Raw genomic sequence first — 26,291 nt, 5'->3', positions numbered from 1 at the left:
TCCATAATTTATATCCAAATAACTCCTTGTTGTTTCCGCGTTCAGTAAACTACTCCAAGTGTAGGAAGCGCGGTCAAAATGTCACGACGAAAAGTAAAAAAAAGTTATATTTATGTTCGTTCAAACGTTGTATAGCATCAATCTTTAGGGCCTTTTTAACTTAGAACTTCAATAATTCCAACCGGACGATTCCAGTGTCTTGAAAAACATTTTGGAACACAGCTAACTCTCACATGAATGCGTGCGCCAATGAACTAATTTGCTTTCCTGAGTCAACAACTTCCAACTTCCTCTGTTCGCTCTCTGTTCATCATAGACGCCCCAAACAAATTTCTAAAGACTGTTGACATCTAGTGGAAGTGCAACATGAACCCTAAGTCACTGTGTGTTCGATAGGCAATGACTTGAAAGGACTACGAGCACCAGACTTCCCACTTCCTGGTTAGATTTTTCTCAGGTTTTTGCCTGCCGTATGAGTTCTGTTATACTCACAGACACCATTCAAACAGTTTTAGAAACGTCAGAGTGTTTACTAATAATATGCATATTCTAGTTCCTGGGCCCGAGTAGCAGGCCGTTTAATTTGGGTGCGTTTTTCATCCGGCCATGAAAATACTGCCCCCTACCCTAGAGAAGTTAAAGTGAGTAGTGTTCCATTATTAAAGTGGACAGTGATGCCAAGTCTATCTATATAGGGCAGCAGCCTCTAAGGTGCAGGGTTACGTAACCGGGTGGAAGACTGTTAGTGATGGCTATATAGCAGTCTGATGGCCTTGAGATAGAAGCTGTTTTTCAGTCTCTCGGCCCCAGCTTTGATGCACCTGTACTGACCTCGCCTTCTGGATGATAGCGGAGTGAACAGGCAGTGGCTCGGGTGGTTGATGTCCTTGATGATCTTTTTGGCCTTCCTTTGATGTTGGGTGCTGTAGGTGTCCTGGAGGGCAGGTAGTTTGCTGCCGGTGATGCGTTGGGCAGACCGCACCACCCTCTGGAGAGCCCTGCGGTTGCGGGCGGTGCAGTTGCCGTACCAGGCGGTGATACAGCTTGACAGGATGCTCTCAATTGTGCATCTGTAAAAGTTTCTGAGAGGGTTATAGGGGCTACATTTCTTCCGTCTCCTGAGGTTGAAGAGGCACTGTTGTACCTTCTTCACCACACTGTCTGTGTGGGTGGATCATTTCAGATCGTTTGTTGATGTTGAGTGAGAGGTTGTTTTCCTGGAACCACTCCCCCAGGGCCCTCACCTCCTCCCTGTAGACTGTCTTGTAATTGTTGGTAATCAAGCCCACTACTGTTGTCATTTGTAAACTTGATGATTGAGTTGGAGGCGTGCATGGCCACTCAGTCATCGGTGAACAGGGAGTACAGGAGGGGGCTGAGCACGCACCCTTGTGGGGCCCCAGTGTTGAGGATCAGCAAAGTGGAGATGTTGTTTCCTACCTTCACCACCTGGGGGCAGCCTGTCAAAGTCCAGGACCCAATTGCACAGGGGGGGTTGAGACCCAGGGCCTCAAGCTTAATGATGAGCTTGGATGGTACTATGGTGTTGAAGGCTGAGCTGTAGTCAATGAACAGCATTCTTACATAGGTATTCCTTTTATCCAGATAGGATAGGACAGTGTGCAGTGCTATGGCGATTGCATCGTCTGTGGATCTTTGGGACGGTAAGCAAATTGAAGTCGGTCTAGAAGGGTGTCAGGTAGGGGTAGAAGTGATATGATCCTTAATGGGCTTCTCAAAGCACTTTATGATGACAGAAGTGAGTGCTACGGAGCAATAGTAATTTAGTTATGTTACCTTTGCTTTCTTGTGTACAGGAACAATGGTGGACAGCTTGAAGCATGTGGGGACAGCAGACTGGTATAGGGAGAGATTGAATATGTCCGTAAACACTCCAGCAAGCAGGTCTGCGTATGCTCTGAGGACGCTGCTAGGGATGCCGTCTGGGCCGGCAGCCTTACGAGGGTTAACACGCTTAAATGTGTTATTCACGTTGGCCACGTAGAAGGAAAGCCCTCAGTCCTTGGTAGCGGGTTGCGTCGGTGGCACAGTGTGATCCTCAAAGCGGGCGAAGGTGTTTAGCCTGTCCGGATGCAAGATGTTGGTGTCTGCGACGTGGCTGGGTTTCCCTTTGTAGTCCGTGATTGACTGTAGACCCTGCCACATACGTCTTGTGTGTGAGCTGTTAAATTGCAACTCCACTTTGTCTCTATACTGATGTTTTGCCTGTTTGATTGCCTTACGGAGAGAATAACTACTGTTTGTATTCGGCCATATTCCCAGTCACCTTGCCGTGGTTAAATGCGGTGGTTCACGCTTTCAGTTTTGCACAAATGCTGCCATCTATTCACGGTTTCTGGTTTGGGTTGGTTTCAATAGTCACAGTGGGCACAACATCTCCTTTACACTTCCTGATGAACTCAGTCACTGTGTATTCATCGATGTTATTCTCGGAGGCTACCCTGAACAATTTCTCCTAAATACTTGAACATTGCCTCCAGATGTACTAATCAAGGTCTGGATATGTCCATCTATGTCCAGAAAAGGACACATTAGTTGATTTTTTTATTAACCTTTATTTAACTAAGTCAGTAAAGATTAAAAAAAATATTATTTACAATGACACTGCGCCAATTGTGCGCCACCCTATGGAACTCCCAATCACGGCCGGTTGTGATACAGCCTGGAATCGAACCAGGGTCTCTGTAGTGACGCCTCAAGCACTGAGATGCAGTGCCTTAGACCGCTGCGCCAATCGAGAGCCCTATAAAACACCATTTATCCAAAACAACCCAATATTTATTTGATGCATGAAAAATAGTGATATGTGTTTTAAATGTAGCAACATCTGGCCAGTAGAAGACAAAAATCCAGGAACCTGGAGCAGGCTTCCTGTCTTATGTCGGGAAAAGGACACATAAGTAAATTATGAAATGTGGCAAGAAACATTTCACCAAGCCAATGTTCATTGAATGTGCATCAAACATGCTGGGGAAAAATGCAAAGTGTCATTGACTGTATGTGCTTGAAAAGTCAAAATCACACGCATTGGTAAAATTCAGTAACCTCTTTGTCCTTATTGTCATCGAAAGGTTAGCCCTGGCAAATTCATTCCTTGACTTGGACTGCAAAAGAATCCGGTACTCATTTTGGGTGCCGGTACTTGTTATATTTAGGTGCAGGAGCTCCACAATACTTTGAGCTAATATTCTGTCAGAGAAACAGGAGCTCAAGCAGTAGAAAATTTGAGGTGCCGGTACTCGGCTCCGATGAGCTCCTGCCCAAGTCAAGCACTGGACAAATCGGTGTGTGAAACTAACTAGCAAGTATAGCTATTGTTGTCGTACAGTATGGCTGCCCTTTCTCCTCAATCTCGCACTTCCCCCTTCCTCCCCACAAAGGACCAAACCTAAACCCAGTCAATTTAAATGGTAATACCTTTGGGGCTTTCAAAAAGCTCCTCTCTTCACTTTTTTTAACATATCTTTGAGAGGCTTTGCAGTCCACGTTCCCACCATGCTAATAGCTTTTGGTACATGAACATAATGCCACTCTAGTGAGTCTCTCACTCTCCAGCTCGCTCCTTTCTCTTACATTCCCCTTTATTTCTCTCCCTCGCTGTCCCTCATTCGCTCGGTCTCTAGAACGTTCTTTTTCTATCTCTTTCACACTCTTTCACTCTCGCTCTCGCTCTCTTTCACTCGGTCTCTAGAATTTAGAATTTTCTCTATCTCTCTCACGTTCTCTCTTTCTCTCTCATTCTTTCTATCCACCAGGTCCCAGTTATTATCCTTGGATTGTGGGGTAAAACGGTATGGAGTATATGTTGCCTTTCCTTGAGCATTGCAGCTCCTATTGATTACAATTGATGTAGCATTTGGATTTTGCCTTCCAAGGCCCATTCTCACTGCAAACACATACTTGATGGCAGAACATTTTTGCATTAGGCCCCTATACTTTGGTGGGGATTGAGACCAAGGTCACAGGCCAGAGCTTTCTCTGGAACGCCCTAAAAACACACCACTTCAATACAAGTAACTTCATAACAGTATAAAAGCACATTTTCCCTAATCCTTTTCCTAACCTTAACCTAATTATCTTAACCTGCTACATCAATTCTCCTAACCTGCTGCATAAGTTTTCCATACCTGCTGTGAAAAGTCGAAGCTGTATCAAAGTGGTGTTTTTAGGGAGTCCCGCTTTCTCTCTCTAGCACCAGCAGCTGTCTTCCGTGGTACTAAAGCATGGGCTAAATGATGACTGGGGGGGGTCATTGCTATCTGATCAGGAAGCTGCATTCCTGTGTAGGGGGCTTCACACTGACACCCAACACACGAGAGATTACCAGAATGTTATAACACTTTATAATAGCATACATTTTTTCAAGCGATTTATAATAAGAATAATTATTATACAATTAATTCATAATCCACTTTTCATTTAAAAACAGTCTCAAAGTGCTACAGTGAGTGCATTAAAATAATAAAAACTAGAGGAAGACAGAGGACACAACTAGACCGGGCTACTGACAGAAAGAAGGCATCTGACAAGGGACGGGGACAATAAGGAACAATGGTAAATCAACTGCAGGCCTTCCTAAAGAGAAGAGTATTTAGGCCAGGTTTTAAAGGAGCCCAGAGTCTGTGGTGCCTTCAGGTGGTCCAGGAGTATTTTCCAGAGGCTTATAAATGTTTTTGGTCCTGTTGCTTTGGACATTAGCTAAACAAACCCAGACTGACAGGGCAAACAGGAAAGAGCTATATAAAAAAAAAAGACCATGATGTCGAAGATAGCTACCAACTTCAGCTTTCACAAAACACACTCTTCAGCAAATTGTGTCTTTTTGTGTTTGCATAAGTGGATGTGTGTGCGTGTGCATGCGCTGTTGTGTGTGTGTGTGTGTGTGTGTGTGTGTGTGTGTGTAAAGTGGTTCTACCTCCCATCACTGTGTTTCTATTAAGGCCATGCCATAGGACAGAGTTCCGGGTGTGTTGGGCCCTTAGCAGTGCAGCTGAGGCCATGCCCATGTGTGTCTCTACCCCCCCCCCCCCCCACACACGCGTGCTAGGCCCCTGTAACCCCCTCCTGCCCGCGTGAACCTCCAGGGGGCTAGACAGAACCGCAGTCCTATTAGGCAGCTCACTGACCCTAAAGGCGTCAGCATGCTTCAGTTCGGCTGGCGCCTAGTCTGAACAAGTATGCTCACATATATTCCCTTAAAAGACCTTTGCTTGAAAAACAAGAAAAAAAGCGACAATAGTACTGTTTGTCCATTTTGAGACGCTGTAGCCAGTATACACTTCCTCAAAATAGTCCAAATGAAACTAAGATAACTCAAGAAATGTGTCATTCATTTTGACATTTTTGCAGAGGAGATCTTAGTAGTGCAATTTTACATCTAACTAAGACGTTTGGTGCAGTATTTCGCAATGAAAAAATGTGCATGAAAACAACGACTTTATTGAAGAATCCCTACCGTTGACCAATCATCGACGAAGGTGCGTAGACTGCGGCTACTGACTTCGGTGTTCCTCGAGAAAAAAATGTGTGTCCGAACAGACGGAAAAACCCTTACCGACGTTCAAAATGAACAAAAACGGCACAAAATGCCATAGTAATATATGCACAAACTGTTTCAGCTGGGAAGCATCCGGACGCCTTGACCCTATTTAGCAGTTCACTGACCCGAAAAAGAGGATTGAAAGCCATGTACATCTGATATCATAATCATCCCCCTCTCTCTCTGACACACACATACACAAACGCATGCACACTTTCATACACTTACACACACACACACTCTTTCACACACTCCACTCTTTTTCTCACTCTCTCTTTCACCATCTCTGTCTATCGCTACCTCTTTCACCATCTCTGTCTATCGCTACCTCTTTCACCATCTGTCTTTCACCATCTCTGTCTATCGCTACCTCTTTCACCATCTCTGTCTATCACTACCTCTTTCACCATCTCTGTCTATCGCTACCTCTTTCACCATCTCTGTCTATCGCTACCTCTTTCACCATCTGTCTTTCACCATCTCTGTCTATCGCTACCTCTTTCACCATCTCTGTCTATCGCTACCTCTTTCACCATCTCTGTCTATCGCTACCTCTTTCACCATCTCTGTCTATCGCTACCTCTTTCACCATCTCTGTCTATCGCTACCTCTTTCAACATCTGTCTTTCACCATCTCTGTCTATCGCTACCTCTTTCACCATCTCTGTCTATCGCTACCTCTTTCACCATCTCTGTCTATCGCTAACCTCTTTCACCATCTCTGTCTACGCTACCCTCTTTCACCCTCTCTGTCTATCGCTACCTCTTTCACCATCTCTGTCTATCGCTACCTCTTTCACCATCTCTGTCTATCGCTACCTCTTTCACCATCTCTGTCTATCGCTACCTCGTTCACACACATCTCTGTCTATCGCTACCTCTTTCACCATCTGTCTTTCACCATCTCTGTCTATCGCTACCTCTTCACCATCTCTGTCTATCGCTACCTCTTCACCATCTCTGTCTATCGCTACCTCTTCACCATCTCTGTCTATCGCTACCTCTTTCACCATCTCTGTCTATCGCTACCTCTTTCACCATCTCTGTCTATCGCTACCTCTTTCAACATCTGTCTTTCACCATCTCTGTCTATCGCTACCTCTTTCACCATCTCTGTCTATCGCTACCTCTTTCAACATCTGTCTTTCACCATCTGTCTATCGCTACCTCTTTCACCATCTCTGTCTATCGCTACCTCTTTCACCATCTCTGTCTATCGCTACCTCTTTCACCATCTGTCTTTCACCATCTCTGTCTATCGCTACCTCTTTCACCATCTCTGTCTATCGCTACCTCTTTCACCATCTCTGTCTATCGCTACCTCTTTCAACATCTGTCTTTCACCATCTGTCTATCGCTACCTCTTTCACCATCTCTGTCTATCGCTACCTCTTTCACCATCTCTGTCTATCCGCTACCTCTTTCACCATCTCTGTCTATCGCTACCTCTTTCACCATCTCTGTCTATCGCTACCCTCTTTCACCATCTCTGTCTATCGCTACCTCTTTCACCATCTCTGTCTATCGCTACCTCTTTCACCATCTCTGTCTATCGCTACCTCTTTCACCATCTCTGTCTATCGCTACCTCTTTCAACATCTCTGTCTATCGCTACCTCTTTCAACATCTGTCTTTCACCATCTCTGTCTATCGCTACCTCTTTCACCATCTCTGTCTATCGCTACCTCTTTCACCATCTCTGTCTATCGCTACCTCTTTCACCATCTCTGTCTATCGCTACCTCTTTCAACATCTCTGTCTATCGCTACCTCTTTCAACATCTGTCTTTCACCATCTGTCTATCGCTACCTCTTTCACCATCTCTGTCTATCGCTACCTCTTTCACCATCTCTGTCTATCGCTACCTCTTTCACCATCTCTGTCTATCGCTACCTCTTTCACCATCTCTGTCTATCGCTACCTCTTTCACCATCTCTGTCTATCGCTACCTCTTTCACCATCTCTGTCTATCGCTACCTCTTTCACCATCTCTGTCTATCGCTACCTCTTTCACCATCTCTGTCTATCGCTACCTCTTTCACCATCTCTGTCTATCGCTACCTCTTTCACCATCTGTCTTTCACCATCTCTGTCTATCGCTACCTCTTTCACCATTTCTGTCTTTCGTTCATTAGAGTTACCAGCCTCAGAAATTGCAGCCCAAATAAATGCTTCGGAGTTCAAGTAACAGACACATCTCAATATCAACTGTTCAGAGGAAACTTTGTGAATCAGGCCTTCATGGTTGAATATCTGCAAAGAAGCCACTACCAAAGGACACCAATAAGAAGAAGAGACTTGCTTGGGCCAAGAAACACGAGCAATGAGCATTAGACCGGTGGAAATCTGTCCTTTGGTCTGATGAGTCCAACTTTGAGATTTTTGGTTCCAACCGCCGTGCCTTTGTGAGACGCAGAGTAGGTGAACGGAGGATCACTACATGTGTGGTTCCCACTGTGAAGCATGGAGGAGGTGGTGTGGGGGTGCTTTGCTGGTGACACTGTCTGTGATTTTATTTAGAATTCAAGGCACACTTAACCAGCATGGCTAACACGGCATTCTACAGCGATCCGCCATCCCATCTGGTTTGCGCTTAGGGGAACTATAATTTGGTTTTCAACAGGACAATGACCCAACACACCTTCAGGCTGTGTAAGAGATATTTGACCAAGAGTGCTGCATCAGATGACCTGGCCTCCACAATCACCCGACCTCAACCCAATTTGAAATGGTTTGGGATGAATTGGACCGCAGAGGGAAGGAAAAGCAGCCAACAAGTGCTCAGCATATGTGGGAACTCCAAGACTGTTAGAAAAGCATTCCAGGTGAAGCTGGTTGAGAGAATGCCAAGAGTGTGCAAAGCCATCATCAAGGCAAAGGGTGGATACTTTGAAGAATCAAAAATCTAAAACATATTTTGATTTGTTTAACACTCTTTTGGTTACTATTTCATAGTTTTGATGTGTTCACTACTATTCTACAATGTAGAAAATAGTAAAAATAAAGAAAAACCCTTGAATGAGTAGGTGTGTCCAAACTTTTGATTGGTACTGTACATGAGTTCACATGTGTGTGTGTTTTGGGGGTTGGTACTGTGGTAGATTTTTGACAGAGCTAATTCTCCTGCCAGCTTGATGTGCCGGCAGAGAAGAAAGGGGCAGAAGGCCTGTGCTTAATTCCCCAGCCGTGCTCAGAGGATTTAGACGGTGGAGGAAGGTTGGGGGATTATGCAATTTAAGATTTTACAAGCGCTTCTATTTTCTCCGCAATGGGCTTCCCCTCTCATCCTAAAGAGTGTGAACCGCTCCTCTCAGTTTATATGATATGTGCGGCACAAACACACAGACAGACTCACACACACTTCACACATACTGTAGTTCACACAGCTCAGTGAGATCTCTAATATAAGTCGACTGACACTTGAAGCCAACTAACACACTATCTTTCCTGTCTTTTTTATATTCTCTCAACCTGCTTCTCCTCCGCTTGTACATACAGTACTGTAAAATGGAGATCCACAGCTGGGTATTAGCTACAGATAGCAACAAAAAGGGTTAAGTGTTGAAGCTGATTGTGAATGGAGAGCAGTATATGCACACAAACACAGGTGCATGCACAAACACACGCGCACACACACACACACACACATATACAGACACACAGCCTATTTGGTGAGTGGAGATTGCCAATGATGATGCGCACTGCAGCTAAATCACCCCTTATTTAGAAGACTAGAGGAGATTATCACAAACAGGCGCTGAAAAGGAAAATGGCCCATTTTCAGACTTACAATGGAGCTTGTTTATTGGCGAATGAATATCAATACTTTGTTGCCGGTGTCTAAAAATAGACCCGAAATCAAAGTAACATTGCTATACAATACATTGTTTGGTCATCTCCATTGCTGTAGCTAGTAAATCGAGGCCAATGTGTTTACTTGTCCCTAGCATCTTGTAAATGCTTGTCAATGTACCTCATCCCATTACTAAAGCAGTGGGAACTATAATTGAGAAATTACTCCGATATGAAATCCTTCACAGCTGATTTTCAGGAACTTTTAAGTGTCATATTATGGTTTTTCTCTCAGATATCCTGATAGGGAGAAATGTCAAGCGATTTCAGGCTCAAACCATTCTATCTGGGTGGATGATGGTACTGAAGTGGTTTTGACCTGGTTGGAGGGACTCATGCTCGCTCTGAAAAACTCCAACAGAGTTTGGCACTGCCAGTGCCCCGTAGGATGCCAATACACATAGAGGGTAGGGGTTCAAACTCCCAAGGAACTTGACTCACTTGGTGGTCCCAGAAAGATAGCAAAGACTTACTATCAACAGGATACCAGTTACAAACAACTTATCCTTAGGCCATTTATCCAAAAGTGTCGGATTTAAATCTTAGTGGGGGGGTCTGTGACAGATGCAAATACTGAGTTTGAGACCCCTTCTGTGAAGAACCCTGTTTGGAGGTCTTTGCGAGGTAGTGTAGCTTAAGTTCGTTAACAGTTGAGACAAAATGTTTTATATAGTATGTATAAGCTGGAAGTAGAAGTCTAAGTGGTGTTGTCCATTACTTTACTCCAATTTGGGGAGGGGTGGTAGGGTTAGGGGAAAATATATATATATATATATACATATATATACATACACACATACATACACACACACACACACTGTGAAGGGAGTACTACACAGCGTTGTACCAGATATTCAGTTTATTGGCAATTTCTCGCATTGGAATAGCCTTCATTTCTCAGAACAAGAATAGACTGATGAGTTTCAAAAGAAAGGTCTTTGTTTCTGGCCATTTTGAGCCTGTAATCGAACCCAAATGCTGATGCTCCAAAAACTCAACTAGTCTAAAACAAAACAGTTTTATTGCTTCTTTAAATCAGAATAACAGTTTTCAGCTGTGCTAACATAATTGCAAAAGGGTTTTCTAATGATCAATTAGCCTTCTAAAATGATAAACTTGGATTAGCTAACACAACATGCCATTGGAACACAGGAGTGATGGTTGCTGATAATGGGCCTCTGTACGCCTATGTAGATATTCCATTAAAAAATCTGCCATTTCCAGCTGCAATAGTCATTTACAACATTAACAATGTCTACACTGTATTTCTGATCAATTTTATTTTAACGGACAAAAAATGTGCCTTTCTTTCAAAAACAAGGACATTTGTAAGTGACCCCAAACTTTTGAACGGTAGTGTATATATTTACCAAAAAATATATGGAGGATTGGAAATGATGCAGACAATTACATTGATGGAAGACGCAATCTATCTGCAATATTACATCTAATCTACCCACAAAAAAATTAAATAAATGTTTGTCTCGACCAAGCTTCTATTTTAACATGCGCGCTCATCCGTACAATTCATTCCCGCTCCTACTTCCTCTCCAAATCCTCCTTACCTCATTTCTACACACGGGAGACCAGTATGAAAAATGTATGCACTCACTACTGTAAGTCGCTCTGGATAAGAGCATCTGCTAAATTACTAAAATGCAAATGTACACACAAAAACCATACCTTGCATGTGTTCCCCATTTACTCTCCTCATGACCTCCACCAAACCCCCTCCACCCCTCGCCCTCCACCAAACCCTCTCCACCCCTCGCCCTCCACCAAACCCTCTCCGCCCCTCCACCAAACCCTCTCCGCCCCTCGCCCTCCACCAAACCCTCTCCGCCCCTCGCCCTCCACCAAACCCTCTCCGCCCCTCCACCAAACCCTCTCCGCCCCTCGCCCTCCACCAAACCCTCTCCGCCCCTCGCCCTCCACCAAACCCTCTCCGCCCCTCGCCCTCCACCAAACCCCCCTCGCCCTCTGCCCCTCACCCTCCGCCCCTCACCCTCCACCAAACCCATCTCCGTCCCTCGCCCTCCACCAAACCCCCTCGCCCTCCTCCCCTCACCCTCCACCAAACCCATCTCCGTCCCTCGCCCTCCACCAAACCCCCTCGCCCTCCTCCCCTCGCCCTCCACCAAACCCCCTCGCCCTCCTCCCCTCACCCTCCACCAAACCCATCTCCGCCCATCGCCCTCCACCAAACCCCCTCCGCCCCTCACCCTCCACCAAACCCCCTCCGCCCCTCACCCTCCACCAAACACATCTCCGCCCCTCACCCTCCACCAAACCCCCTCCGCCCCTCGCCTAACATGCTAACCAGCTCCTATTTGCATGATGAGTGTGGCCGCATGTATTTTAGCACAGTGGGAATCACAGGCCCTCAGCATACGTGTGTGTGCATGAATAAAGCCTTCAGTGGTCCTGGGCTGGGGAAACTCAAAATGGTTGCCCTACGCTCAAACAGACATCTTGTATTGTGTGGTAGGGAAAAGGAGGGAGCTGAGAAACATTATAGAAGATATCTTAAATATTTTTTAGGTCAGCAGTAACTTGTACCTGTATGAAACAACTGGTCTGGTCCGGTCTGCTCTGGTCTGGTCTGGTCTGCTCTGGTCTGGTCTGGTCTGCTCTGGTCTGGTCTGCTCTGCTCTGCTCTGGTCTGGTCTGCTCTGGTCTGGTCTGCTCTGGTCTGGTCTGCTCTGGTCTGGTCCGGTCTGCTCTGGTCCAGTCTGCTTTGTTCCTCATACCTATCCTCCTCACTCATGCCTCATGTTCCGTCGCATAACAACCCAAGTCCATGGGCATGGTGAGATCAGATGCCAGGCGGCATGGCGCTCAAGCGGCCTCTCTGGCTGATTCTGTCGGTACGCAGGAGGCTCTGGACGGCTGCGGTCGCCCTATCTGACATGACAGCTCCCAGCGCTCGCAGCCATTCTGCTACATACGGCTGACACAAAATGGAGGATGTGCGAGGGAGAGCATGTGCAGAGAGGGGAGATGTTGTGCTGGTGTGGCAGGGACAGAATTAGGAATGTCCTACTCACTATAATGAGAGAAATTAAAAGGTGGTTTTAACGTTTCTTTTACATTTTTTTTATTTATTTTTTAAACTGCACTAAGGGATGCAAATACTCAGACCATTTATTTGAACTGTAGGTTTTTGACATTTTGGTTTATGTTCAAGAAACAGTCTTGCAAGAACAATGGTAGTCATCAAATGTTATTGGTCACATACACATGGTTAGCAAATGTAATTGCGAGTGTAGCGAAATACTTGTGCTTCTAGTTCCGACAGTGCAGTAATATCTAACAAGTAATCTAACAATTCCACAACAACTAACTAATACACACAAATCTAAGTAAAGGAATGGAATAACAATATATGGATGAGCAATCACCAAGAGGGCTTTGGACTGTAATGACTATACATTCATGTCTCTAAGATATGTAACTTTATTTGCTCAGTACAAGATTGGGGATGTGGCAGTGATCCCATGGAGTGAATGATTGGCCTTCTTGCATTTACATAATTGACATTATGTATGACTGATACGGAACTGTGAATAAATCTTCCCCCCTTATGTTCTATATCTCTCCTTTTTTTCTTTCTTTCATCCTTTTTTAATCTATTTCCTTTCCTTTTCTTCTTTGCTCTCTTTTGGTCTTTTCTGTCTCTCAGATGATCAGGCTGACCCGCGCTTGTGCCTCATCTGTGGCGACCGTGCGACGGGCCTGCACTATGGCATCATCTCCTGCGAGGGCTGCAAGGGCTTCTTCAAGCGCAGCATCTGCAACAAGCGCGTCTACCGCTGCAGCCGTGACAAAAACTGTGAGATGTCGCGCAAGCAACGCAACCGCTGCCAGTACTGCCGCCTGCTCAAGTGCCTACAGATGGGCATGAACCGCAAAGGTACGTGTGGAAGAGTAGAAAAATGGCCGAAAGTTACTGAAGGTTTCAGGAAAGGTGAAATCGCTATATGGTGCTAAGCTAGTTTAAACTAGCTGACCTCTGCTAAGGTTGTACAGTATTCATACTTATTATCACTGTGACTGTCATCGAAGTATCGCTCATAACTTCTGAGTTATGACTCCAATTCCAACTACCTCCAGAACCACTCTGCTTCTGCAGTGAATATACCGCATTGAACATCTTTCAGCACAAATCCCTCTCAAATGAGTGTTTAGCCCCACATCCTGAGGGCTTTATCCTTATCCCATGTAGCGCTCTGTCAGCTGTAGTTCAAACGGCCGAGGGCTACAGCTGCTGTGCAGGGAGCAGCTGTAGCCTTCGCGAAACATTCTCCTCATCAAACGCCAAAGAGAAAGACAGCGTGCCAGTATCGATGAGTGACAGGCCCCAAAACCACAGAGAGATTAAGATAAAGAGATCGACGGAGAGGTAGAGGTAAATGGAGAGAGACAGATACAGAGAGGTAACAACAGGGAGGAGAGGAGTTTGGAATTGGACCTCACATGGAGATTACACCTGGGTCCTGTTCATTAGGCACTAAACTAAAGAAAACAGACTGAAACACAGCGAGATGACCTGACTTTCTCCAATAAGAAACAATCTTTTCGTGTTCCCTTCCGTGTGCACTAATGAATATGACACTGGATACCTTCTCAAAGAGGGAAGATTGGAGGGGTGGAGAGGATGATGATGACGATGATTAAGGTTGGCAGTTACCTCTGATAGATCTAGCCCCAATGCATTCTGGTAGAGCCGTTGTTGTCAGTTCTGGTCAGAGTCTATTTGGGTGATTGGATGGATCTGGACCCCTGTGACCCCATCTTGCTTCACCCTACTGTCTTATCTCCCCTGTAACTTAGACACTGCTTGTCATCTCTCTCTCTCTCTCTCTCTCTCTCTCTCTCTCTCTCTCTCTCTCTCTCTCTCTCTCTCATATTTATATATATTTTGATTGTTACGGCGCTCTACATTTTTATGATACACTTACTGTTTAGATAATGTCAATGCTCCCAAAAAGATTAAACAAGGCAGATTTTCATTCAAATTTTCAAGCAGTTGTGATGGTTCAGTTAGTTGGAGCATGGTGCTTAAAACACCGGGCTTGTGGGTTTGATTTCCATATGGGCCACATGTACTGAATATTTGATTTAACCGTAAGTCGCTTTGGATAAATGTCTGCTAAAAGAGCATATTATTTAAAGAGAATGAACCATACACCTGCATTCCATTCTTCATCCAGAGGACACTGAAGAAAGTCACTGGTATCATTAGCCATCAGTTAGTGTGATACTGCATTAATATGACAGCGTCGTCCGGGTTAGGGTTTGGCCGGGGTAGGCCGTCACAGTAAATAAGAATTTGTTCTTAACTGACTTGCCTAGTTAAATAAAGGTAAAACAAATTATAATAATGGGGCAGCAGAGAAGATATATGACACACCGCTGTCCCGAATCACAATTTCACCCACGCCATGAAACAACTTACTTTCCCATTCCGATAAGCCCCCTGGGGAAACACGAGTGCTCTCTCCCGTTCCATGTTCTACCTCTACTTACACTCTCTGATCCTCCATATTCCAAAAGATAAGAAAGTGCCGAAACCCGAGAAGAGGAGGAGAAATCCTTTGCTTTGATGTCTCGATATGCAAAGTCATTGATAAATATCGCCTTTCGATTTGCCACACCTAAGTGGAGAAGGAAAGGAGGGAGTACGAGGGAGGCCTGAAACAGCTGGTTAATCAATGGCCCCCAGGCAGAGGCTGGAGGAATTGGACGGTGAGAAACGACAAGCGTTATCTGATTTGTAAGACCAGTAGGTGTACACTTCCAAGCATGGTGAAGCACCTTAAGCAATATGCAGATAATCCAGCTAATGTGTAGTCACTGCCAGATATGTGTCTATGACCTTGAAGTACACAGATATGTCATTTTTTGTTGGTCTAACCGTAAACTAATGGGTTTATTTGATGAGGGGTGACGGGTAGCAAGTCCACCCCCTTGTGGTACACCATCCTCGTAGTGCACCCCCCTCGTAGCTATTCTCTTTAGAGTGTGCACTTCCACGAAGGAATGGTTCCCCATTAATTCCCCAAAGAATGAATTTGAACCAATAGCATGGCTGGTCGGCATAACAGTGGCAAACAACTGCAGCATTCCACGTGCAAAATGCTTAGTGGTCTGAGCTCGAGAGTGTGCCTCCACTGCCTCCCAGTGGCAGCCTCTGAGAACACACCCACCAATGCTCCATTACACACAATAGGAATAGTGATAAGGACCTTAGTTATATCCACAAAGCCTGACCAGTGGCCACCACATCTACATCACTAAGCGTTTGCAGCCTTATGTATGCGAGTGACTGGAAGAACAGGTTGAAACCTGCTCCTTGACCCTGTCTGTCACCTGGAAGTAGTCAGTTAGACATGTGTTTGTGTGACACTATAAACAATGTAGGGAGGAGGGCAACAGAAAGACGGAGAAATAGAAAGACAGAACAGAGGAGAAGAGAGGGCTTCTGTGTTCTATGTTTTTCAAAGTCAAGTGTTAAGACACACACACACACACACACACACCATTCAACTGTTAATTCAAATGTTAAGACACATGTACACACACACACACACACACACACACACACACACACACACACCATTCAACTGTTAATTCAAATGTTAAGACACATGTACACACACACACACCATTCAACTGTTAATTCAAATGTTAAGACACATGTACACACACACACGCCATTCAACTGTTAATTCATCACGCAACTCAATTTCTCTACTATCTATTCAGTTCCTTTACATTCTAGAGACTTTCTTTTTAAGTATTGATGTCAATCATATGCTCTTTAGAGTATCCTTCTATTTCTGCTTAATCCAGTTCAGACCAGTTAAAACGCTGATGCCTTTTCTCACCATGAGAGGGTGCCAGGTCCCTTCCACAAACCTCACAGCTCAGATTCCACAGCCTTCCACATGTCTCCCTCAACAGTAAAAAAACGTTGTCATCCTATGTTGAGTTGCTGAACCCAACTCCAACCCTCCTGTCACCATCTCTTTTCTTTCAACTAGTCTATTTTAAAATGGTTATGGAAGTTGTGAAATGCATTTCCAGTTTTTCAGAATGGGCTTTCTAAGTTCTGTCTGTGTGTCTTTCCACAGCAATCAGAGAGGATGGAATGCCAGGGGGAAGGAATAAGAGCATTGGACCTGTCGAGGTATGTCACAATTTATTACTGTTTCCGTTCTGGTCCAGTCTTAGGTCTTTTACCTCTGTCCCTACCCATATATCGTTTGACTCGAGGGCCTGCTGGATTACATTTTTCCAGTTTAATACAGTTTCTCTCTGTCCAATTAATGGCATTATAAACTGATCAAATAAGTGCCAAGGGCATTAACGAAACCAGGGATGTGTTTAGTAAGTCACACGTCACGCCGTAGTAAAATGTTAACCTCTCTAGGGTAGGGGGCAGTATTTTCACATCCGGATAAAAAACGTACCCGATTTAATCTGGTTATTACTACTGCCCAGAAACTAGAATATGCATATAATTGTTTGATTTGGATAGAAAACAACCTAAAGTTTCTAAAACTGTTTGAATGGTGTCTGTGAGTATAACAGAACTCATATGGCAGGCCAAAACCTGAGAAGATTCTGTACAGGAAGTGCCCTCTCTGACCATTTCTTGGCCTTCTATACTCTCTTTATCGAAAACAGAGGATCTCTGCTGTAACGTGACACTTTCTAAGGCTCTCAGAAGGCGCCAGAACGTTGAATGATGACTTTGCAGCCCCTGCCTGAAAAACAGTAGCGCATTTGGATAGTGGTCGATCTGAGAACAATGAGACGGGTGCGCGTGTGCACGTGAAGAGGTCATTTTACATTTTCAGTCTTTGAACGAAAAAGACGTCTCCCGGTCAGAATATTATTGCTATTTTACGAGAAAAATCGCATAAAAATTGATTTTAAACAGCGTTTGACATGCTTCGAAGTACGGTAATGGAATATTTTGAATTTTTTTGTCACGATACGCGTCCGCGCGTCACCGTTCGGATAGTGTCTTGAACGCAAGAACAAAACAGAGGATATTTGAACATAACTATGGATTATTTTGAACCAAAACAACATTTGTGGATGAAGTAGAAGTCCTGGGAGGGCATTCTGACGAAGAACAGCAAAGGTAATCCAATTTTTCTTATAGTAAATCTGAGTTTGGTGAGTGCCAGACTTGGTGGGTGTCAAATTAGCTAGCCCGTGATGGCGAGCTATCTACTCAGAATATTGCAAAATGTGCTTTTGCCGAAAAGCTATTTTAAAATCTGACACCGCGATTGCATAAAGGAGTTCTGTATCTATAATTCTTAAAATAATTGTTTTTTGTGAACGTTTATCGTGAGTAATTTAGTAAATTCACTGGAAGTTTTCGGTATGTTTGCTAGTTCTGAACGTCACATGCTAATGTAAAAAGCTGTTTTTTTATATAAATATGAACTTGATTGAACAAAACATGCATGTATTGTATAACATAATGTCCTAGGAGTGTCATCTGATGAAGATCATCAAAGGTTAGTGCTGCATTTAGCTGTGGCTTTGGTTTTTGTGACATTATATGCTAGCTTGAAAAATGGGTGTGTGATTATTTCTGGCTGGGTACTCTCCTGACATAATCTAATGTTTTGCTTTCGTTGTAAAGCCTTTTTGAAATCGGACAATGTGGTTAGATTAACGAGAGTCTTGTCTTTAAAATGGTGTAAAATAGTCATATGTTTGAGAAATTGAAGTAATAGCATTTCTAAGGTATTTGAATATCGCGCCACTCGATTCCACTGGCTGTTGACTAGGTGGGACGATTTCGTCCCACATACCCTAGAGAGGTTAAGCAAAAGAAAACAAGAAATCTGTGTTCTTATTGGACAAGTTCAAGTAGTCCCTCCCTTTTTCTCTCGGTTTCAAAAAGAGTGCCCTCAATGACTTCGGTTGTGCACTGTGGTGTTAGTGTTTTCTATGTTCCTCCCAGTGAAGGCTGCTGAGGGGAGGACAGCTCATAATAATGACCGGAACGGCGCAAATGGAATGGCATCAAACACCTGGAAACCATGTGTTTGATACCATTCCACCACGTTCATTACCACGAGCCCGTTCTCCCCAATTAAGGTGCCACCAACCTCCTGTGGTTCCTCCCAGTGTGAGACTGTTTTTTACAAAGCAACCAACCTCAATAGAAGAAACTTTCATCATTCTGTTTGTAAAGCGTATTCAGATAATAGATTTCTCACATTACAGGCAATACAACTCCAAAAGGGACATGATTCTCTCTCCAATTGATTCAGAGCCCACGTTCGTGTACGACATGGACTTGAAGTGCTTTCATTTTAAAACAAATCTATTATTTTCAGACTATTTATTTATTTTATGTTCCATCCATTTCAGCCTTTAAATGTTCAGCTACAAAAAGCTACAAAAACTCAAAACTGCTAAAACGTTTTGAGACTCAACAAAAAAAAGGCTATTTTCCAGGTGTACTTTTAAAGAGAAGCCCCTGAAAGCAGCTGAGTAGCCGAACGCAAAGATTGATTGATGAGATTTGATTCATGTTCCATTGATGGTGAAAACCAGACCATTTTAACAGTAGCTTGCATTTTCAAATGTTTTAAAAGGTCAAAAATGTAGTTTAATATGTTTAATTGTTGGCTATTGTGACTTGTTGTGAATCAGTATACCTTACTGATTCACAACAAGTCACAATAGCCAACAATTAAACATATTAAACTACATTTTTGTAGTTTTCACCAACTTTATTCTTATTGTCATCTCAAAATGTTCAAAACCACACAATAATGGCAGCAAAAGTCAGTCTTTACTAGACTACTGTACCTGCATGATATTTTGCAATACTTGAAATACCTCGTTTTTTTAGGGTTTTTTTGCCTGTTAAATATCTGCAGAATGGTTTTAGATAACATTCTCTGCCTAGTATCTTTCAAGGAGCAAAATCATTCAGTTGATTCCAGCGATATCCTCAATATCGGTGTCCTTGCTCCAAAGCTGGATTGAGGCCCTGCGAGACAGTCAAGTCTTTCCCTCATTATTGCAGATAGGGTTAACTCATTAGGCTTAAATCACCCTTCTGCTCAGATGTGAACCATAGCGCTGCAACGGAGTAATCACATGCCTTTCAAACACAGATAATGGGAAGGCACCGCTTGTGCGGCGGAGAAAAAGTTCACCCGCTTCCCGAGGCAAAGAGTGCAAGAGCGAGTGCGAGATATGTCCGTGGGTGCTTGTTTTGTTCTCCAATCTAAGAAGCTCCTGCCTTCTTAAATCCACTCATAGCCACACATTGATTCCACTGTTCACGGGTATACTGACAATATGTGAAAGAGAAGCTGCCCGCCACCGTCTCGGGAACATTCTTAAAATATTTCTATGAAACCTTTGTCATTTCTCATGAGCAGGGTTTAGTATGCTACATAGCTGAATTAAAAAAACTTAACAATGACCAATGTATAACATTTTTCTAATCGTTAGACAAACAGGCTTTTGTTTGTACAGGGACTAATGCACCTGAATCAATAACCCTATGACATTCTGAATGACAAGAGAAAATGAACAGAGGCTTTCTCTTCTCTTACCTCCTTCCTTGTTGCCCTCCCTCCTTTTTTCCCTCGCTTCTCTGCTATAGATTTCGAATGAAGAAATGGAGCGCATTATGACAGGCCAGGAGTTCAAGGAGGATGCTGGTTTGCCAGAGCACACCTGGGGAAACAACGGCGACAGCGACCACAGTTCCCCCGACAATGGTGTCTCCGAGGGCAACCAACCCTCGCCGGTCTCCACCCTGTCGTCCAGGTGAGCTGTTGCTGTAGGGGTACAGACCATTACCTCAAAAGTTAAAGGTCGGCGCACTGACCGAGAAACACCACTGACTGAGTAACTATGACTTCCCCCAGGAGTGAAGTGTGTCAAATTTTGTGGCCAAATGTAATATCTTTAAATTCATTTCTGAATAAAATGACCTATATCTGGCAGTCGTATGTCCTATGAACGGATGCGGATACATTTTAGTTTGTCCCCTCAGCTTCGTGACACCTTTTGAATTTTCCATTGCATGCCAACCAGTACCAGTAATGTTATTTTTTGAATTTTGTTGTTATGCGATTGAGTGAAGGTTCCTCTCATGTTAAAATGTAAGGTCACCCACATTTCACTCCTAAGCACATTTATGGGAGAATTTGAAGCTCCTCACAACTGGATTCTCCCTGGGTTTGTTGCCGCGGAAACAGCAGACACAGTTTTCATTCCTCTGCTTTTGCTGAAGTCTTGCCATTCCACAATGATAAATACTGTCCTTAACATGGTTGTCTCAGGGTCGATGCTCTCTGTCTGCAACCCAGTCCTCTCTGGCGCTGTCTCCATGATAAAGCGTGGAGTTCTATCATGATTTTTTCATGCTTGCCTGTGCCCAGAAAAATATACATTTGGTAGAAAAATCTGTCACACTTCACATTATGGTGCCATTATTCTTGTGTAATTATTTCTGTAAGCACAGTGTAATAAGTATTTATAGTAGAGCAGTTCTTTACTCCTGTAATGGTTTCCTGGCTTGTGTCTTTGCAGCAGGTCCCTGGAAATGAATGGCTACACTGCTACCTACCGGGACCAGTATGTGGGCACGCCCGTGTCCTCACACTACCAGTTCCTGCCGCACCTTTTTGGTTATGCCCAGTCAGTCCTTAGGCCCACCCTGGCCCGCAGCCTGCACTCCCAATCACAGACCCTCGTCTCCCAACTGGTGGCAGCTGAGGACCTGGCCCCCCTGGGGACCCCCATGCTCATAGAAGATGGGTGAGTTCCCACGGTGTACACATCTGTGTCGGGAACTGTGCTTTCGACGTGCTGCGTTTTCTTTTGGTAGACTTTTAAGGTTTGGGGTCTTGACGCCAGATGTCTTGTTTTGTCTGATCTTTCCTAAAAATGTTCTATCAATCACTCTTTTTATTCTTTATCTTTGGTTCTAGAGTGTGAAGAAAGTGTGTCATGCCTAACCTTCACAACTCCCTGTCTGCCATGTGTCCCCCAGGTACAGGGTGACCCAGGGGGAGCTGTTTGCCTTGCTCTGTCGGCTGGCAGACGAGCTACTGTTTCGGCAGATCTCCTGGATCAAGCGGCTGCCCTTCTTCTGCGAGCTGTCCATCGAGGACTACACCCTGCTGCTCAGTGCTACTTGGCAGGAGCTCATCCTGCTCTCCAGCCTCACCATCTACAGCGGCCAGATGTTTGGGGACCTGGCCAACGTCACCACCAAGTACTCGCCCTCTGACTACGAGCTGCAAGGGTAAGAGAAGCCCCGGGATCTTAGGTCTCCAGGTTTTTGAGTCTGGTAACATGGATCTGGGGTTCCATTGCCATAGCCTTGGCTCAAATTTGGCCTTTTTGGGAGAATATTAGGAAGGGTGGTTTCCCAGAGCCAGATTAAGCCTCGCCTGAAGCTTAATCTGGTTGAGGGATATCGGTCCTGGGATACATCATTCATTAAGTATTTTAAATGCAACTTAAGCCTTTCTTTCAAATTATTTTAATTGATTATCTCTCATCTGCCAGGTTTAGTGAAGATGGAATGGATGTGATGGAGAGACTGATATACCTGTTCCGCAAATTTAATCAGCTGAAGGTTAGCAATGAGGAGTATGCCTGTATGAAAGCCATCAACTTCCTCACCCAAGGTATTACTCTGTCAATTCTACATACTTTTTAAAATATGTTGGAAATTACAAAAAAGGCTGGGATGATACAATGGCTGCTGGGCAAGTTTTTACACTGATAAAAAATGTAACCTATGAAATATAATCCGAAATGTCAGTAGGTACTGTGAATATTATTGTGTGTGTGTATCTATTTAATTCATATTTTATTAAACCAAGTCCTGGCAATGAAGGCAGCACAACTATATTGTTTTAAAGGGACGTCTGTATTAGTCATCATCGTAATCCGTAACCCTCTCTTCTGTGCAGATATCCGAGGGCTTACCAACGTTTCTCAGCTGGAGAAGCTGAACAAGCGCTACTGGTACGTGTGCCAGGACCTAGCTGAGTACAAGTACCCTCACCAGCCCAAACGCTTCCCTGAGATCATGATGTGCCTCCCTGAGATCCGCCACATTGCCGGTGAGTACATACAGTTCATTCAATTGTCACCTTATAATGCAAACCCTTTTCAGCTCCGACTGATAGCCATTTTCATTGTAAGGTGTGCAATATGTATTATGCATATGGCTATACGAAACGTGTATGACATGGGTAATGTGCAATGTGTGTACTATGTTATGTGCAGTGTTTATTTTTGTATACAGCACAATGTGTCTAAGGTTAAAGTTCATCCTATCCTATTTTAGGATGGCATCAAGGGAAAACATTATACACCCCAATGTATGGTAAATAATGTACTGTAATAGATCTGTGGTTGTGAATACTGTGCACGTCAATGTCCATTGGATTTGTTTGGGGGATAGATGGGGATTAAGAGAGGTTGTTGTTTTCTGTGCTTACTGTCTTTAATGGTACAGTACAAAAATAAAACAAATTGTATGGAAAATGTATGCACTCACTACTGTAAATCGCTCTGGTTAAGAGCGTCTGCTAAATGACTAATGTGTAAAATGTAATGTAAATGGTCGGCCCTTCCAGGGAAGCTGGTGAACGTTCCGTTGGAACAGCTCCCCCTGCTGTTTAAGGCCGTCCTACACTCCTGCAAGTTCAGCCCCAACACCCTCCAAGCAGGCACCACCACCTGCCTGACAACAGGCCTCATCCCCGGCAACTGAGCCACGCCTCTCAAAACCCACCGTTCACCTGAAGGAGGGGGGGACCCCCTTCTTTCTTTTGTGAATGTGACAGAATGTGACATAATTGTTTTTCTAAATGTATTTATTACACGACAGATCTGAATGTATTCTCATCTACGCAGAGCACACGCCTCTGCAACAAGAAATGCACAACCAATGCATTGTTCAGACGTGTAAGTGCAGTTTACAAGTATGTGAAGTGTTAACATGGTAGCTATTTTTCGTATAGATTTCCAGGAAGTTTGTTTTGTTTAGGGATCCACTAGAAAACGCTATTGTAACTGAAAGACTACCTCAGGAAGTATTTGTTGTGTTTTCAGTGGACATATGCCTGTGTCAGTGAAAAGATAACTTCAGCAGTCTTTGGTATGTTTGTACTATCCTCAGCTACAGTAAAGTACATGAGAGATACTTCCCCAATGTGTTTAAAAATCTATGTAGCGTTAATGATTGTTACCAAAGGTCTCTAAAGATACACTCAGTTACTAAGTGTAGTTGAATTTAGTTTTAATATATACTACATGCTATACATTTAGCTTTTAAGATTAGTTACATTTATCATGGTGGGGGTGGTGTGGTTTCTCAAGTGGTATTGGTAGATCTACTCAAACACGTCTGCCAATAGTGACAGATGAGATGTCCCAAGCTGCATCACTGATGCCTTGTTTCCCATCACTAGTAATGTCAACATAAAGTGGCTGCAAATTCAAGCCTCTTTTTCATTTACATTTCTCCTCAAGCCTTTCAGCGAGTAGAAATTAAATGTTGTGAAAATTGATACGGGTATTTTTAAGGCTAATGGTATATAAGTATGTGGAAGTTTCCAACTACAGTTGAAAGATTTTCCAATTGAAGATGGCATTTGTTGGCATTTCTTGATCAATCAATGAATTAACTGAAGGATCACTCTGGGATTGGTGATGATAGGCCAGTAAAGTGATCCTGTCCCAGTCGACGACCTCCTGAGATGAACCAGTTACTCCAGATGCCTGGGAGGATGAGAAGTGCAATATGCACACTGTTGAAAACCCAGGGTGTGTTTTTTTAAATAGATGGGAAATGCTGCCCAATAGTGGCAAGCTCAGCCATAGTTCAAGAGTATTGTTGTTGTGCACTCTACTCTTTCAAGAGACATGTTCAAAGCAAAATCCCACCTGTGACCTGTTATTGTTATTGTTATGTCTGCATGTGCGTCAACAAAAATGTTGCAGCTGCCAGTTAATGTTTTCTGTGATATTTTCTCACTCGAGTTCGCGAGAAGTTGAGTTCTAAACAGGGTAAGGCGGAAGTTTGGTGTACTGCACTCAGAAGATACTCAGGATCACTTTGTTGAATTGCGCGTTTAGAATTAGTAGTTGTAGGTTTTGGGGGACGTCTTGTCTTTGGGGTCTTTTTTTCTGTAGGGGAGTTGTATTTGTGTGGGTTTGGACTTTATGGAATAGAATACGATTTTAATGGACTAATAAGGACACAAGTTGGGTTCTGAATTGATGTAAGGCTCTGTGACTGGTTAGATTCATATTCACTTGTATTCTCAGGTGTGTTACAAACAAGGCAAAAAAGGACACTGTGTTTTGAGCAAAGTGCAGCATTGACCAGACTCAATCAATTAGAAGTGTTACATCAGAACTGTACTGTAAGGAAATAAATGTTGTTGTAAGGGAAAACTGGCAGTCAAGTCCACGGACTGCACCCCTCCCCTTCAAAACATTCCAAATCGAACTGAATATATGTGTTATATCTATTGAATGTTTACATATTTGCACCAGACAATGATTTAAGTGAAGGAACTGTGCCAGAGTTGATGGTTTTGCTATAGGTCCTCAGTCAGAGCCAGTTGTGGCATTTTGACGAGGCCTAGAAGTGCCTCTATCGTAGCCATTCTGTCAACCTCTTGGATACACACGTCTTTGAACAAACTGGGAATTGATGCGTATTCGTAAATGAATTAATCACATCTATTCAATGTCCCGCTTTTGTCTGTTTTTATTCAACTATTAACATTTGTCATTTACTTGGAATGTATTTTGTTGTTTTACAAGAATGTTTTGCATATCAATTAGATTTGATTGTTTGAAGTGAAGGTGACTAGGATTTGTCATTTTTTTAAGTCAGTGGCTGAATCCCAAATCACTCCCTTTACCGCACCCCCCTGACCCGCCATTTGCACATACACGTGGGCCTCTGCCATATGCATAAGTGTCCCAAAGCTGAGGGAGTGAAAATTATCAAGGGTGTTGGGGCTAATTAGACCCTTCTATAGTCACTTCGACCAAGCCAGAAAGGCTGCAGGCTCCAGAGGGAAGTGCTTTCCGGGGAGGGGGACAGGAGTCTATCACCGGCTGGGCTGAATGCGTCGACACCTGGCGGTAATACGACGTCAGGAAGAACTACGCCCTCTAGTGGTGTAGGCGCCAACTTGAAGCACTGCGATATGTAAGCACATTTTCATTCAAAAGAATGGACAAGTGTTCCTAATTATATATGTGCATTTGTTTGTGTCTGTTTCTGATGCTTGACACGTAAAATATGAAACATCTCCCAAATTAAATGTTTGACTGTTATTGAGGTTATTATATTGTAAAACAACGAGGAATTTTATCATTTTGAATTTCATGCTCGTTTTATTATTTAAATGTAGATCTGGAATTGCATCGTTCAAGTTACCCTTAGTAGTTCTTCCTGACATCTTATTATCTCTAGGTGTCGATGCAGTCAGCCCAACCGGTGATACACTCGTGTCACCCCGCGATGAGCAGCTACATAAAGCATCCTCCATTCATGCTGCACAGGCATCGGTTTCCTCCTTAACTAGCTTTAATGGCGAGCAGCCCTAAAATACCTGGGAAAATATGTGTACTGTCCTAATAAAGAACAATTTTCTACCACCATGATGCTACTTCCGGACATTGCATGCAGCCTTCAGACAGAGGAAGCCAAGGCCTCCATAACTTAAATGCATTTAATACATAAAGATCTTTAGGGTTACGGTATATTTTGGAGTGTTATACATTTTCATAAACAATGAAGCATGATACAAACAACCTAGCATGATAGAGGAAA

General features: G+C 43.7%; 1 protein-coding gene across 4 annotated transcripts in view; it reads left to right on the top strand.

The window, feature by feature from the left end:
* nr6a1b (nuclear receptor subfamily 6, group A, member 1b) overlaps window positions 1-25,237 on the top strand; it is a 173,170-nt gene extending 147,933 nt beyond the window's left edge. For all 4 annotated transcript variants that reach the window (XM_029710267.1, XM_029710266.1, XM_029710268.1 and 1 more), the window contains 8 exons: window positions 13,095-13,325; window positions 16,549-16,604; window positions 20,070-20,236; window positions 21,005-21,232; window positions 21,468-21,722; window positions 21,989-22,110; window positions 22,399-22,551; window positions 23,071-25,237. In XM_029710267.1, the coding sequence (XP_029566127.1) occupies window positions 13,095-13,325; window positions 16,549-16,604; window positions 20,070-20,236; window positions 21,005-21,232; window positions 21,468-21,722; window positions 21,989-22,110; window positions 22,399-22,551; window positions 23,071-23,207 (1,349 nt within the window). In that variant the 3' untranslated portion in view covers window positions 23,208-25,237. The remainder of the gene's footprint in view (window positions 1-13,094; window positions 13,326-16,548; window positions 16,605-20,069; window positions 20,237-21,004; window positions 21,233-21,467; window positions 21,723-21,988; window positions 22,111-22,398; window positions 22,552-23,070) is intronic.
* Window positions 25,238-26,291: the final 1,054 nt, after the last annotated feature.

Source organism: Salmo trutta, chromosome 23, assembly GCF_901001165.1.
Source record: "Salmo trutta chromosome 23, fSalTru1.1, whole genome shotgun sequence".
Taxonomy (NCBI): domain Eukaryota; kingdom Metazoa; phylum Chordata; class Actinopteri; order Salmoniformes; family Salmonidae; genus Salmo; species Salmo trutta.
Note: the sequence above shows the minus strand (reverse complement) of the source record. Positions and strands in the feature narration are given on the sequence as shown.